The 17,839-nt window shown below is 37.5% G+C and overlaps 1 protein-coding gene across 1 annotated transcript in view; it reads right to left on the minus strand.

Annotated features, from left to right (window-relative positions):
* The window catches only part of LOC107291015 (metabotropic glutamate receptor 4), a 268,099-nt gene that overhangs the window by 55,738 nt on the left and 194,522 nt on the right, over positions 1-17,839 (minus strand). The window contains exon 6 of the mRNA XM_015819964.1: positions 467-667. Within this exon, the coding sequence (XP_015675450.1) occupies positions 467-667 (201 nt within the window). The remainder of the gene's footprint in view (positions 1-466; positions 668-17,839) is intronic.

Raw genomic sequence — 17,839 nt, forward strand, 5'->3', positions numbered from 1 at the left:
GCGGTGAATGCTCCAACACTGGAAGTTTTTAAGAAGAGACTGGACAGCCATTTGTCCGAAATGGTATAGGGTTTCCTGCCTGAGCAGGGGGTTGGACTAGATGACCTTCAAGGTCCCTTCCAACTTTACTATTATTATTATTATTATTATTATTATTATTATTATTATTATTATTATTATTATTATTATTATTATTAAAACCTAAAAATATATATATCTTGGAAAAAGTAGGTGTAAAAGCAGTAAACAGTCCATGCATTTAAGTCTGATATGCCTCTTACTGCATCTCAAACCTTAAATATATATTCTAAATTTTAGGAATGGAGAAATGATGGAAAACAAACAAGAGCAAAAAGTTGTCAAGGAGGTATTTCAACATTCTTTTCTATTAATTATAGAATGCCATAGCCTAACATAAATCCAGTTTGGTAACTTTAATCTTAATGGTGCTCTTTGAAAGGCAGACCTGAGAAATTGACATTCCGGATATATCTGAGCAACTCTGCACCATCTACTGGATCCATCTTGGGGCAAAGACCGATCTTCCCTGGACACAAGTTCTTGTGCATATTATGCAGTGCGTGACCCATGGCATAGACTGCGTCAATGACAAACTGCACCTTTCCTTCCTGCTCATAAGCGGAATCTTGGCCAATCCGTTCTCGATCTGAAAGAAAAAGATACAGGGTAGGAATACGTGAGATGATTTTTCTGAGAAGCTGATGACTTAACAAATTGCCAGTTTCCTTCAAAATCTGCACAGCCAATAGCATGGCTTAAAGGCAGTAAGGACTACTGTATATTTCCTTTTATACAGAGAATTATCTGAAATTTTCTACACTAAGAAAAGGCATGCACTAAGATAGAAGGAAATAAACCACAATAAATGACAGAAAAAAAATATTAAAGTATCAGTGGAACTTATTTATGAAGACTAAACAAACATCCCAGGCAAGCCAGTGCACAATCTTGAAGTCGTCTTAAACTTATGGTTTCTGCTCAGAGAGCAGGTGGTAACTGTGGCTAGGAGAGCCTTTGCACACCTTTGGGTGATGCACAAGCTGCATCCACTCCTGGACCAGGAGGCTCTGCTCATAGTGACTCATGCCCTTGTGACCTCTCCTTTAAACTGCTGCAAAACATGCTCTACATGTGGCTGCTCCTGAAGAGCCTTCAGAAACTTCAGCTGGTGCAGAATGCAGCTGTGCAGGTAGTATATGGTGGCAGGTATATGGCACAAGTAACACCAGTACTGTGTGAGATGCATTGGTTATTATTGGTATGTTTCCAGGAGAAATTCAGGGTGTTGGTTGTCACCCTTAAACCCTGCATGGCTTGGGACCAGGTCACCTGAAGGAGCATCTTTTTCCTAAAGTCTCTACCTATCCAATTTTATCTAACATATTGGCAATATTCTCCCCTCAGAGATTAAAATCATTCCAGTCCTGTTAGCCTTTCGAAAGGCTCTAAAACTCTGATTATTTTCCCAGGCATGTGGTAAGTTTCCTGGCTTTAGGATTAACTAGCTGCTATGTATATTTATTTTGGATTTTTTTATTGCTTTTATTGTTTTTAAATGTTTTTAATGCTTTAATCATAGTATATTTTTTGAACTTTGAGCCACCATGAGTCATTGATTAAGATGGGCTGCTAAAGAAATTGAATGAATGAACAAACAAACAGACAGATAAATTCCAGCATGAAGAAATTCGTCCCATATATTCAAACACTATTCAAAATACTTCAGGTGCTTTTCATATAAAATTTCAAGCAACATTTCTGTAACTCAGTTTCAAAGTTGAATATAAAATTCACAATGCCCCTTTCCATTGCTTGTCCTTAATAAGGGAAATAACCTCCATGTGATTAGATACACTGTGCAATTCTGATTTCTGCAGAGGCTTTTTACACACATTCAAGCGAACACAAGTAAAAACTCCTTTCAGAATATCCCTCTTAATGCGAGAAAGAGGGCAGGAATATTAATTACGAAGGCTAAGTGGACTTACATAACCCTCCCCCAATTTTAGCCTTTTCTTCCCTTGAGACCTGCTGGTAGTCAGCAAGTGACATCACAAAGGACATGTTCTGTAAGCATTTAACTTAGGCCAGCATTGAAGCATATGCAGGTATTTAGACGCTCACATTATGCTTCCCATACTAGTAACTGTAGCACCAATTCCCTCAGGTACTTTCAGCAGTGTCGAAGGATAGCTTGTATAACATCCATCAGTTACAGCAAGTATTTCATCAAGAGCTTGCCCTTGTCAGACATACTGCTAGTTTTTCTCCTATCTCAGTCCCCTTCCCCTCTAACCTTTACCCCAGACTGCAGAATTACTCAAGTATCTGCTAATTAACCATGATAGCTGCTTGCCTCATTTTGTCATAACTGTTCTCAGTGGACTTCAGACATATTAATCCCTTGGTAAAAGTTGCCACTTAACATAGTACTCCATTCATTACAACTAAAGGAGGGCCCCCTGTGGTATGGTGCATTTGGTACCACAAGAGTAACAGCTGGGACTGCCTTAACTTGACTCTCAAATATGGTCCTTTCCCCAACCGCTAGCAGAGAGAAAACATGTGCTTGTACCAAGCCATGAGACCTAAAGGGGAGAAGCTAAGAGGAAATTGTTGGAAACAAAGCCTGACCACCTGGAGAAAGGAAATAATGACACTTAACACAAAGAACTTCTGAATAAGCTGGTTTAAAGAAATTCCATTCATGTTTAGGAATTGACTTTTGGACTCTATTGCATAACCCAGCTGCAATTTCCAAATACAGCGTAATGCAGAGATGACCATTGGAAAGAGGTATAGTCCAGCAGACGGAGATTACACTTTATGCATTGGGTGCTGTTCAAAATGATGTTTTATAAGGAACATCAGTAATATAGTACAACAGTGTCCTCACCAGCAAAGAGGGAGGCAGGCAGGGAGTCTTGTATGTGTACACCTACACACACACACACACACACACACACACACACTACGTTTTCACTCTAATTGTTATATCAAAAAATAAATACACTTCACTGTCTACTAAAGAGTGAGTTATGGAGAAAACACAACTGATTGGATGTTATTAGTTTTCTTAACCCATCTATCACCATAATATAGTGATAGATCTTGTCCAAAACCTAGTTCAAATGACATATAAGCAAAATCAAGTTTGTGAGCTACATCAAGGATGCTCCCTTCCACTTCACTTTACTGTTAGTCAGACTATTTATGAAGAATTTTATTCTCCAACTCCTGGTAGACCTAAACATATAGTTCTGCAAGAAAGGGAGTTAAGTCATAGCCTCATATAATGCAAACAATATCAAGAGGAGCAGGAGTTCTTGAGGTATTTGGTGAATGTCTTCTGAACGCTGCTACCTAACATCCCTTTAATCTGTCATATTTGGAGTAAAGTTAGAATCAAGTAATTCTTGTGTTTTGTCGTGATATAACTTCATTGGTGCAAACCATGGCCAAAGAGCAAACTCTAAGATGTTCAGACACAAACCTATGTACCTGTATAGAAAAATGTCACACAAGCACTATAAATATATTTTTCCTCATAAAAAGTCCAATCCTTCTGCAGGAATACTACAATGGAATCCAAAAATACAAATTGGTCTGAATTATGCCTAATTATAACCCATTCCATTTTCTGTTATTGGAAAATTCACTTTAATATAGAAGCCTCATGCTTAGCAGCTGATGTACCAGCAAAGTAGACACTATAACAAATTGACAGAGAACTGACCAACAAGAAAAGATTATATCAAGGCGGTAAATTTGCAGTCAATCTTACAAAGTTATAAAAATGCTCTTAGACTATATGGAAATTACTCCTATGAAACCCGTCAAGTTATCCTTTCTTTCCCATTACTGACAAAGACTATTAATCATCGCTCTCAGTACAGAGCCCTTTCTGCATTTGTCTCTCAATGAGCAGACAAGGCACTCTATCTTGTCAAGATAATTACATATTTTTAAAAGAAGGTTGTAATAGACTTTAGTCCTGAGCTAAAATCCTCTGGGAATTTCCTTCCAGCTTTTTGCTATTGAGGGCACCTATTTTTCATAAAGAGGAATATTTTTCCATAATTTTTTTTAAAAAATGTGTTATCGGCTCTTCCAGGAAAGCAACAGAAATTATATATATATTTGTAAAAGGGAAAGAAAATTTACTCTGTTTTCTTTTCTTTCAGCACCCAGATAGAGTGGATCCTACATGTTAAATGTTAAATGTTAAATTTAATTTGCCATTTTTTTCTTTTTTTTTTGTATACTATTTTTTTTTGCTGTTAGGTTTGAATGTATGCCTTTGTTTTGTTTCATTTTGTTTGTTTTATTGCTTTGTATTTTATTCTCTATGATAAAACAATAAATAAAAAACAGAGAAAGAAGAAAAAAAGAAAAAGAAAGAAAGAAAGAAAGAAAGAAAGAAAGAAAGAAAGAAAGAAAGAAAGAAAGAAAGAAAGAAAGAAAGAAAGAAAGAAAGAAAGAATGAATCATGGTGGAATGAGGAGCTGGTGAACAGATCAGCTCCTTGGAATTTGTTCCCAAACAATAAGAAAGAATCTGCAATTGCCCACATGCACTCCATACAAGAGTCTCTAGCCATCCAACTCTATCTAGCAGAATGGGCATACTGCAAATCCCGTCAGCTAAAGAGTGTCAGCTGGCAGGAACTAGACAACAGGTTTTTTCTGCCGTGGTTCCTGCTCTATGGAACATTCTTCCTTCAGAGATTAGAATGGCCTCAACCTTGATAGTATTTCCTAAAGCCCTAAAACCTGGATATGTTCCTGGGATGCTGAATATGTCAACGGCCCTGTTTCCTAACTGCTGACTGGCCAAGTATATCAATTGCTATGTATATTTATTTTGAATGTTTTTACTGATTTTTATAGCAATAGCACTTAGACTTATATACTGCTTCACAGTGCTTTACAGCTATCTCTAAGCAGTTTACAGGGTCAGCATATTGGCCCCAACAATCTGGGTCCTCATTTTACCAACCCCGGAAGGATGGAAGGATGAGTCAATCTTGAGCCAGTGAGAATCGAACTGTTGGCAGTCAGCAGAGTTAGCCTGCAATACTGCATTCTAACCACTGCGCCACGACGGCTCTTATAACAATAAATTGTGATATATTTTTTGAATTGTAAGTCACCCAGAGTCACTGACTGAGATAGGCAGCTACAGAAATTGAATAAATAAATAAATAAATAAATAAATAAATAAATAAATAAATAAATAAATAAATAAATAAATAAATAAATAAATAAATTTAAACACAGTGGCTCTCTGCGTGGAGACCAGAGAACTGTTGGTAATAGAAACCATGCATGGAATCAATCATCTTAACCTAATGTTATGAGCTTAATGTCCAGGTTCTACATATAGAGTCCACTGAAATTGAATAAATTCAAATAAATAAATAAATGTCCAACTCCAGTAAACTTTATATATAGACCCTGGACATTAAGCTCATAAAATTAGATTAAGAAGATTGGTTCAATTCATGATTTCTATTCCTAACATTTCTTTCTTTTAGAAAAAAAAACAATTTTCCTTATCTTAAAATCCTTGTCAGGATCAGACCAGAGGTAAAGCCAAGAGCAACCTGAGACAGTTATATTCCCTCTGTTCAGAAACTTCCATTAAGACTTATGTACCATTGACATGATGCACAACACAACCAACTTCATCTAATATTTCTCAAACCTGGCAATTTTAAGATGCCAGCATACTGGTTGGGGAATTCTGGGAGTTCTTAAAGTTGCCAAGTTTGAGAAATGCTGATCTAGATTATGTATGAGTATTATTCTGGAAATGTCAGGGACTGAAAAAAAAAAAGTACAAGTTATGGGCAATTCATAGGAAAACATCCTTTCATAATCAGAACTTCATGCTTCAGAAACTCTGTTAGGATTTACTATCCATATTTTTTTTTTTTTTAAAAAAGGAAGATGTGTCTTAGCATCACCAACTATACATTACTCTTCTTCTAACCTGCTACATGTTAAAGATGAATTCAGGAGTGGGGACTTTTTTCTAGCCAAGGAGATTTTCATGTAGAATTTTTATATGGTTTAAATTATACAAGAAACATATGGATAGATAAAGCCAGAAAGAGTTAATGGGCATTCTGATACTTATTTCTGTCTAGTTTTTTTTTTAATACTCACAAGAATGCTAAGATAGGGCCAGAGGCAGCTAAGTAATATCAAGATAGGAACAGAATTAGATCCAAGCAATAGGATACGATTAGGTTTCTCAGTTCACTTTTAATACTCCCAAATTAATCAGAGTTCATCCTGAGATTGGGGGGGGGGGGAATGAGGGATGAACTGCTGGCAGCTGGGCTTTGAAGAAGCAAGCTTCAGATTTATCAAAACTAGGCCATGAACTTCAATAAGACATAGTTTGGGACTTAGTTCCTGAAAGATAGCAATATTATATTTTTAAGAAACTTTTTTTTTAATCATATCCTCTCCCATTTTCAGAACATATTTTATCTTTTCAGAGACATCTACGCTGGCATCCTCTTGGCTGTCTGATCATTTCAAGCCTTTTAAGTCTAACATATTGTGGATCCTCTGTGTTCAGGGAGAGATATTTCCTTTTTGGTTTATAATCAGACAAACTGGATCAAATAACAAAACACTGACCTTTCTATGTACATTTTATTACAGAAAGTTAAATATATCTTCTAGGCTTTCCTCCTTGAACATGTGGTCATAAACTACAGAAAACATTTAAAACAAAATTCTGCAGTGTGGAAAAATCTGAAACAATCTTCTTGGATTCAAAGTAAGGGAAATTAGTCTTGGGTGATATAGAAATTATTTTGTGAATCACACACGGATCCAATAAGAGGAATAAAAGTTCAAACTTCAAACATTTAACTTGTGTGTTGTATTGTGTCAAAGAAAGAGAAAACAAGCCAGGCAGGCCCAAGACATTTTCCTGTTACAGATGATGGATAAGAGGGCTCTTTCCCTGTCTTTGTCTTCTCTGTGTTTAAAAAAATGATTCAAGTGGAAGCTTTCTTAAGTATTATGGTAGTAGACCTTTAGAGTTTACAGCAATCACAAATATATATGTGTGTTTGAACCCAGTGCAGAATGTATGGTGCATGTATAATACAATACCCCTCAATATATTCACGCTCTCAGCATCTGTACTTGAAATGCCCATATTCCTAAATATTAGCATTATACCTGCCCCATAGCATCAACTTATTATTATCTGTTGCAGATATGATAATCCAATTGAAGACAAACCCAGTATGTACTGGAGGAACTCAGGAGATTTCAATAATTTCCTTCTTAATTTTGAGGTTTATTTTAACTATCTGCTTAAAAAGGTTTACAGCTCCTCTCCCCGCTCAAAAGTAGTGTGATGTCTGGACTCATCTGGACTATAAAGAAGTTGGATAGACCTATTGTCACAGCTCCAGAATTCCCTTCATTTTTTAGTGCTAGTGCTTCATTGGGAAATGATCTGCCATCCATGCTCTGCACTCTCTTGTCTAATCTAAACCTTAATCCCTAAACGCTTGAGTTTGGAAAGATCAGGAAAGAATTTTTGTCTTGCTTCACAATCTCTGTTTGCCAAGGAAGCCACCCAATATAAGAAAGGTGACTCAGCCATCCCAGTTCATTTGGCAGTTATATTGCTATTCCCATGTCCTACCAATATCCCCAATTCCACCTGTGTCACAAAAAGTCCCTTATTAATACATTGTCATCACAATCTTGGGCAAAAAAAATCCACTACTGATGCAACATGGCAAGTCTTTCAATGTTGCCCAGACTATTAAAAAAAGTTTTCAGATCTTTGAGTACATCAGAAAGCTTTCGGATCTTACCTTTCGGATCTGCCTTCTGATGTAATGAAGTTATCAACAACAGTGCTTCTCAGTGAGATAGCAATAGCAATAGCACTTAGACTTATATACTGCTTCATAGTGCTTTACAGCCCTCTCTAAGTGGTTTACAGAGTCAGCATATTGCCCTCAACAATCTGGGTCCCAATTTTACCAAACTCGGAAGGATGGAAGGCTGAGTCAACCTTGAGCCAGTCAGAATTGAACTGCTGGCAGTAAACAGTGAGTTAGCCTTCAATACTGCTCTCTACCCAGTGAGCCTCCATGGCTCTTTGCTAATAGTTACTTGCTTTTTTTAAAAAAAAAAACATCTGCAATTAGCTTGGCATAGTCATGTGCGGATAAGAAAACAAAGTTATGCAATGGCATGTTGCAAACAGAAACACAATAATTCTTTTTGAAACTCTCAGTAGATTAGGACACCACAGGGAATGTGACCTTGCTGATTATAATAGCAGGATCATTCATTGTTCCACCATCTGGTAATTAATTTTCAGGTATGCAACTGAGTCTTGCCAGGCACACGGATGAGAAGCTAACTTATACAATGGGTAAGAAAGAATTAGTAATCACCGGACAACCCATGACCTGTTGGGTCATTCTTTCCACATATAATATAGTCTGGCATATTTCCCTTCCCCTCAGGACCCTCAACAGAGCCACAGTGAAGCCTCCTGCTTCTCCTCTTCCTCAGTTGATCTGCAGAACTGCCCCTGCCACTTTGCTGGGGGAGGGGGGGAGGGGAACAAAGGGAATCGCATACTGCAAAGAAAACTGAGCCCCACTCCAATCCTAGTGTGTCCCCCAGCCAGCCCTATATTACCAGCAGGCATTCAAATCATTCCTTCGTCCTTCCCTTGCTGTCCACTGTCATTAAGAGATTTCAAAATTCAACCTTGGTTCCACAGTAGCTAATTGCCACTTGTCCTTTGGAACTTGCTGCCAGCCAACTGGTCATGATACAGACAGGAAAGATGATGAGGATATGCCCCTCCCATCTTTTTTGCACCACACAACCTATGGGTTTCTGGGAAATGCAGTCAGAAATTATGATCACATGACTGAAGCTAACTGCAGCAATGCTGCAATGGCCATAACTGCAAATACAAGTGGTATGAAGATCCTTGAAATTTCAATTACATGGAAGTAATGGGTCTCAGATTTTGGGTGTATTCTTTAAGTTGGGCCATTTGTGGTACCTTGATTCAAAAATTGTTATCCTATGATGCACCAGTTTGTCCACTTGAAAGCTACAAACAGAAAGACAACTTTAGTCATATATAAATTCTGTTCAGATCCTAACACTGATTGTTGGTCTAATCACACCCAATCACTTCCTAAGAGTAAAACTGACAGCCATTGACTCCACCAATAGACTTCTGAACCATGATCTCCCTGCCTTTAAGCGACTTTAGGAACTCACAAAGAATTACAGAAAACATGTAGCAAATTGATCAAATCCAAATTCCTTCCCCAGTCATTTTCCACATGTACTTTAAAATATTTGGGGGTAGATTTCCTAATGACTCAGAACTGGTAAGAGAAAGCAATATATCAGTTGATATTTTTTTTGTATATATGTAGGTATGCATTTAGGACTTTCGCAGGCCTATCTGAGATCACAATACACGTGGTAGAACCTCATTCTGGCCAAAGAGACAAAGCAGCCCCAGCAAGTTCACCATGTAGAACTGGGAAAGTATCTGTCCTTGGCATAGCTATGTGCTCCACACACAAGGCTTCATTTGCCAGAGTCAGACTAAGCTCAGTTATGAACACACCCCTTGAGCCAATAATGGTATGAAGGCTCAGGGAAATAGATAAAGAGATAAATCTTCATCTCCCTTTGTTTACTGATTTCAACTGCTTACTGCTTGTACACACTCGAAGTTGTAGCTTACAGACAATTGTACGTACTATATTTGCCTTTCCACCTGCAAAGTCCAATGTTCTATTGCAAATAGATCATCTGTTTGTCAGAATAGAGGAGTGATATTGGCTGGATATATGAAAACAACTGCAAAGGATACCAGTGCTCCATCCAGTATTCTGATACCTTACCTTGTATGTCAAACATTACCCAAATATGTTTATCCGGCAATAACATTAATGTCTTTTATGTGCCAGATTACAGTAAAAGTTATCTATACTAAAACATCTGGACAGAGTTGGAACTAAATCACGGGAAAAAATGCAGGAACGGTTTCTCCAAAATAATTACCCAGAGAGCAACAGATGGTGTCAGCAGAAGCAGAGAATTCTAGACTCAACACCAGTTCCAGTAGGATTTAGCCTACTAGGGCTGATGTTGCTCTCCACATTATTCTTTCTGCAGGTTAGGAATCTGGAACTATGAATATAATTTCAGATGCTCATGTTATTCTTTTTACTTTAAATATGTAGCTTTTCTTTTCCCAACAAATAATCTAAACATATAAAATAAATATATTTTAGGAAGAGAGAAATAAAATTCATTGATGCTATGATTTAAATGGGAAACTACATGTGCATGTATCTATAAACACACACAAACACACATACATACAAACTGTCTTCTCAGAGTTTTGACTGTAACTGAAAGAGATGTAGCTACAAAGCATGGAGCATACAAAGCAAGATGAAAAGAATTTTAATTCTATGTTTCACAAATGAAATAATACACATGGGCACCTAAAGAAGGAACCCTTGAGATAGCTCCACCTAGGATGAATTAATTATTCATCGTTCTTTTTGGTGGCTTTTAAATTTAGGTATTGCCCTGGATTTTACTCTGTTATTCTAATTTGTACAAAGTTAGTCCTTGTTAATTAGGTACATTTTCCCTTTATTTGAATTTTACAGGTAATCTGCCTCAGAGAAAGCAGCTTGGATAAGATATTAATGTATAAATCAATATATAAAATATTGAAAGCTATTTCTGGGTATAAGCAAGGTTACTAGTGACCTGACCCTCCTGCTCATTTGCCCATTCAAATATATGAAATCAAAATTTGGAGGTAAATATACTTTGCTTACACTGACAGAACCGTGCGAGCTAGTGGCCCAGGTAGACAGTGAGGATTCCATGGGCCTCTTTGGTACCACATTAGTACCACAGTACCACATTTCAGAAGTCCTACAACTCATGCATGGGCCTCCCAGGACTCTCCACCCACCCGTGAGGCACTGTGGGCGATCCTTACCTGAGACTCTGTCTACTTAACAACCCACATGATCACTTAGCAATCACAGCCAAGAGTGCCAGGATAGCAGCCACTGAGTGAAACAGTCCTGTGACATCTTGGTTAATGACAGCGACTGAGATTTTGGTCCTAATTATGGACTACCTGTATAGGAAACAGCCAAATGCAACAATATGTTGCTGAAGAAAATGAGTTATTTTGATTTCAGGCAGCCTTGCAGTGAAGTTTCATTGCCTACAGGTTCATTTTTTACCCCTCTACTCTACTGATCAGCATGTTGTTTTGTATCAGGAACAGATTACTGCTTCCTCTGTTACTAATGACAGTGGGAAGGCAAATTCTGGAGAAAGACCATAGGAAGTAAAGAAGGCATCATTTTTACTTCCAATCTGCTTCCATTGATAATAATAGCATCATCTTGATACAGAATCACTGAGAAGGGAGCACAAATAACACATTTCCTCTCCATAATGATTCGGTAGCAGGTCAATATAGTGTAGGCATATGCATGGCTTTTTTTCTCATAGAATGCCCAGAACGAAGTTCCGGCACCTTTTTTGGATGGAACCTTATAGGGTAGGCAAGGCGGGTTGTATGATGTGTGTGAGTTCCAGCACCTTTTTTTTTTTTTTAGAAAAAAAGCACTGGGCATATGTAGGCCCCACTTGATATCCCATGCCACCATCATGGCTAAAGTCTTAATCTATACTTTACAAAATTCTTACCTGCATGTTTGATTAAACCCAGAAATATTTATCTAGCACCTTTACTCTGATATTTCTCTCTCTTGCATTTATGAATTTCTTTATTTGGTATACAGATGTAAAGAAATATCAGAGTTTCTATTAAAGAACTTGCTCCCACAAGGACTTGATCCTTCTCTTTCCCAAAACCCATCTGAAAAGAAAGTATGCTGATAGAAATTGTGTACAAACAGTGACAGTTGCACATTTTAAAAAGGGCTTACATCAGGAAAATTTGTATGAAGCATTTAGCATTAGAGAAATTAATTCAAAGCATGAAAGAAAGGTGATTTGCATTTAAAAATGTTTCTCTGACTATTTATAGCAATAGCTATAAACTGAGAAGGATGTTAGAAATATTGCAAAATCATCTATATACTTTTTAAACCTCAAATAAATTCCTTCAGACTGGAATGTCACCCTATTAAGGAGGTTACTTAAGCAGAAAAAAATCATATTGAGTCGCATATCCCAATTTAAGTCATGAAAGATTAATAACTTGAGGACAAAACATAGGCAGAAGGTTCACATCTCAGGATATCTAGTTCAAAAATGTTAGGCATTAAGGCTGGGAAGAATTTTCTTCTGAGTCATTAGAAAACTGAGGTAGCCATGTCTAGACTAACTGATTTACTATTAGCCAAATCCATCAGTTTATACTTTTTCAAAGGAAACAGTTGTCCTTTTCACAAAATCTTTCCCTGTTGTAAAGAAATCTTTCCCTGTTGCATACATGCCAATTTGTCACACTATCTTAATCATACTATGTTATGTTGCATGTCAAAAAGGCTATAGCAAATCAATACTGAAGCAACAGCCCATGAAAAAGGTCAACAGTGCTGGATATTCATCCCATGGTCAAAAAAGGCCATTGCCTTAGCTCCCATTAATAAGACTAACAGGCACATGAGAATTCACCATCAATGCTAATGACAGAAGACAGAGTTTCCCTACACGCTCTATGTCATGTCTTCAGTTGATGATTTTATTGGAGAAAATGAATCTATTCTGTGCAATAAAACTTGTTGAACCCTATGACCTGTTGCCTCCTGAGGCCTTTGGATATCAGCCAGTAAAATATTGCTATTGAAGGCCAATTTGAAATGGGAAATTTCTGATTTTCACACTGATAGCATTATAAGAGCCGTGATGGTGCAGTTAGAATGCAGTACTGCAGACTACTTCTGCTGACTGCCGGCTGCCAGCAGTTCGGTAGTTCGATTGTCACCGGCTCAAGATGGACTCAGCCTTGCGTCCTTCTGAGTTCGGTAAAATGAGGGCCCAGATTGTTGGGGGCAATATGCTGACTCTGTAAACCACTTAGAGAGGACTGTAAAGCACTATGAAGCGGTATATAAGTCTAACTGCTATTGCTATTGCACTGTATTACTTACCCCACATCATACTGTGGAGTCCTTACAGGGAACATCAAAAGCTCCTAGTTTTCTGTCTCTAGAAGTTAGCAGAAGTTTAAATTTTGAAAATGTAGGAAATAACATAGGAATAACTCTATCTGAGCTGCAGAATTCTAGGCGAGCACAGCTGCCCTCTAGTGGTAGACCAGGGTTTTGCAGCCCAGATACCATAGGAAGAGAGAAATTTCATCCTCTTGGGAAGAAATTCCAGGTTAAAAAAATAAAGCAAGGAAGAATGGAAAAAGAATTCTAACTGGACACTTTCTTTGCAACTTTTAAAGTGGTTTAAAAGACTGATGTGTTTTTCTAAGCTTTTAATCGTTTTATTGCCTCCTCTCTAATGTTAATTTTTATCTGATACTTTTTTATTTATGAATTTGTCTTTTCAATTGCTTTGTTTTTAATATTTGTATATAAATACCTTTGTCATAACCCCCAAAGGGGGATAGAAATAAACATAGAAGTTGTGATAATAATAGTAAAAGTGGTGATGGGAAAAATGGTACTGGCATTATTTTTACACTGGTAAGGGTATGATAAGTTCTGGCAGAAAGGAAAAGCAGGAGAGGCCACTTTTAAAGGTAAGAACAAGGAGACTGTGCTAGATACAGGAAAAGATAGTAAATCAACTTACAAAGAAATATCATGGTCTACTCTAAATAAAGGATGGGAAGCATGTTACCCTCTAAAAGTTATTGAAGTGCAGCTCTCACTACTGCTTATTAATGGCCATGCTGGCTGGTATTGCTGGGATTTCTAGTACAGCAACATCTGAGACTTCACACAGTTTCCAGACTAGGATTATACAATCAAGTAAATATTTAAAAATTTCTGGCAGAGTTTTATACAAAATAACAAGGAAAAGTCAATGATTAGAAGGCTGCAGTAATAAAGAGGCATATGTAAGGTTTTTGTTTTGTTTTAGTTGAGGCCATGGCTTTTCACGGTGTTGAGTAGAGAGGAATAGCACAATTTGGCAATGGATTGAATATAAATGAAAATAAGTGGGAGACCTCAAATTGGCTTTGTGCCTGATTGACAGGATGGGTGGTGATGCTGTCAAGAAGCTGGAGAGCAATAGAGGAAAAGAAGGATTGGAAGGGAAGATAAACAGTTCCATCACATCGTTTTCTAAACCTTCGAAGGAATAAATGGAGACTTGGAACTAACCTTTAGGCAGAAATTTGCTAGGAGATTTCAAAGTTACAGTGCTTCAGGGAAGCATCAGATCTGGATTCTGGACAGATTGATACTGGAGGAAGTTTTTCCATAGTCCTCCAAAAATTAAAATCAACGAGCTCCATCTGCTTGCATTATCTATTTCAAACAATGCCATAATAAAAAGCGATTTCTCCCCTGCCCCCACTTCTTAATATTAAGCAAACATTCCTCAGACCAATGCAGATATAATTTATTTGCCTACAAATTCAAATAATTTAATGACACTCTTCAGACTGCTGAATTGCACCTTTGTAAAAACAAAGGCCTTAAAATATGCTCAAATAATGCTATTTATTATTAAGATAAAGAGCTGGTAGTGATGCCTACGGATTGCTTTGCAGCATTGTAAATTTCTAGTAGAGGCCAGTGCCAAAGAATTGCTACAGTCAAGAAATTTTCCAGTTCATGAATGTTAGGTCATATACTTACATACATTGTATACTTATATATACCATGTAAGTATATTATTCAAGAACTGGGATTGCTATCATTAGTTGAAAAGAATAAAATTAGAAAAAAACTGGAGATGTTAAAATGACTGAGTGCATTTATTATCTCTTATGAATAAAGTTAAAATTTAAGAATTTTCTAGATATAAACTTGAACAATGGGGGGAGAGACAATGCACAAGCATAGGAAAATGGCAGATCAGTTATAATAAAAATCATGATGGATCGATCACATTAATGATCCATTTAATCCAACCCCCAAATTCTACAGTGCTGAACTGGAGGCCACGAAAAGAGCAAAATAAGAGAACAGCAATAGACTGAGACCTAATCTTATTTCCAAACAATATTGTTTAATGGTACTTACAAAAGAAGATGAGTTTACTTTTACATCTTAGATTTTCTACTAATATGTAATGAAGGCAGACAAGTTTCTTCTGTCTCACCTTTTCTCTAGATTTTAATTCAGGATCTTCTTTTAGGTAATTATGGCATTTCTCTGAACATAGAGATTGTGCATAGTCATTATCACAAGCTACTGACTGGACCTAGAAATGACGTGACTGTTATTTAGACTGAAACATAAGTGCCTATTGCTTCTTTTAATCATTGTGGTTATGTCATAATAGCCAGGCAATTTGAACTGGAGATACTTATTTATGTTTAAAATTTGGAGAATGCTTCTCTTCAAGACCAGGTTTCCCCATGTTACTAGTTCTAGATCAAGTTGTGTTTGGATGGTAATTGCCAGAATCCCTAGCTACAGATGCCAAAGCCTGGAAAAAAAATGTTTATTTATTATTCAATTTATGAGTGCCCATCTCAAGCATGACTCCAGGAGGCTAACATAGAATGAATGAATGAATGAATGAATGAATGAATGAATGAATGAATGCTGTATATAAGCTAAAATATTATAAAACCAATAAATAACAAGCATAGGAGCTGAGATAAAAGCAACAACGCATTCAACGTCACCAAGATATGCACAAGGAAATGCCTTGGGCTCCAGACTTAGCATCAAAGCAAACTTTTTAGGGTGCTGCAGAAAGCTGATAGGATGAGGGGCTCAGTCTGATTTCTGGATAAATGATATTCCAGAGGGCAGGCACTGCAACAGATATCACTCTCTATTGAACAGGACATGAAGCATGCCTCTCCTGCTGGATCTCAAGGAATGGGTACATAAAACTTGGTCCCATGACATGAAGTTGAAACCAAAGACATGCGGAAATCACCAGATTGAGGAAAACTGATTTAGAGCCATGTAACCCTGATTCCCCAAAAGTTATGAATATACGGGTAAAGAAAAACAGCCTTGTTTGCAAAGAACTTTCAATTCTTGAGATTGAAATCAGGATAAAATTGAATTGCTATCTGACCTGGTTTCATATCAAACTGGTTTCATATCAGACTTCTCAATAAATGAATTGGATGCATATGACAGATAGAAAACTTTGGATAGATTTCACTATGATAACAGGATGCAAATGATTTTACATTAGACATAAATCTCTCCACAGATCCAGAATCACCTAGTGAAAATTTCACAGTGCAGACACCAATCCAACCGGTATGAAAAAGCTCTCTTTATTTCATTCGGGGTTTTGTGCTGTCCCATGCCAGTCTGTTTTATGATTCCTCGCAGCTTTAATCCATACTAAGTCAAAGCCAAAAGCTGAACTGCACCTCTTGCACATCCAGGTGGGCAGGGGAAAGGGGAAACAGCTCAGTCACAGCTGCAAAATAACACCTACAGAAGCTTAGGAAGGGCTTGCAAGCAATGAATTTGCCATCCTGTTGTGTTCATCTGGCAACACAGAATGACAGAATGAATCCAAGCAATTCTGGTTACCAGGATTAAAAGACAGGGCTCTGTATAATGAGGTGAAAAGCTGTCGTTGCCCATTGTAAAGATATTCCAGGACAGTGGCCAGCATGTCCATCTCAATGCTACCTGCCCAATTCTCCCCATCAACAATCCCCTTTAGAGCCTGACTGAAGTTTTCTACCATGCTGATCAACTGGCTTGTTTGCTTGGCAACCTGAGCAGCTTAGTTTTACATCTTCATTTCATGGCCCAGCTTTCTTTGGTTCACATAGGCCTGTGCCACCCAACAATTCAAATCATCCAAGGTTTCTGTTAAACAAGTCACTACAATAATGGAATCTCACTGCAGTTAGTCTGATTCTCACTCTGCTTGGTTTGATATTTCCTCCAGAATTGAAGGTAACAACTTGCCTTAAAAGTACCAGAGCACTCAGTTAATCCAGAGACTCTGGTTCTATCATTTCTCTATGATATTTTTACATTTTTGCTGGTCTGTAAGACCTCAGTCTATCTTGATGCACCCTTAACATTAACCCAAAATGACTTCTAGTTATTTTATGAAAAGATAGGGAAATTTTCATGATTACCCTTTCTTTGGGCTGATATAATCTCTTTGGTTTTTCCCTGAGAACTGAGAAAGTAAATGAAGCCTAAAGTAATGTTAGCTTGGTCACCTCAGTACAGTACAGGCTGAAAACAAATCATAACTAGTAAAAAAAACCATTTCATGAGATGATTTCACAGGGTTGAAAAGGGCTCAGATATCATCAAGCAAACTGCAGGATCTGATGAAGCAATCTGACTGATGCTTTGTTGAATTAAGAGTCACCCTTTCAAAGCTTTGCACAATTCAAATATCACTCGTAGTGCTTGACTCTTTTCGTTGGGGTCAGTGGTGGGATTCAAATATGTGAACAACTGGTTCTCTGTGTGGATGCCACTTCCGGAAGTCCATTCTGGGCTTAGACAACAAAAAATTAGCTACGGGTTCTGCCGAACTGGTGCGAACTGGCTGAATCCCACCACTGGTTGGGATGTACAGTGTGTGTGTGTGTGTGTGTGTGTGTGTGTGTGTGTGTGTGTGTGTGTGCTTTTGAATCAGTA

This window comes from Protobothrops mucrosquamatus, unplaced genomic scaffold (assembly GCF_001527695.2).
Source record: "Protobothrops mucrosquamatus isolate PMUCROS unplaced genomic scaffold, P.Mucros_1.0 scaffold1031, whole genome shotgun sequence".
NCBI classification, from domain to species: Eukaryota; Metazoa; Chordata; class Lepidosauria; order Squamata; family Viperidae; genus Protobothrops; species Protobothrops mucrosquamatus.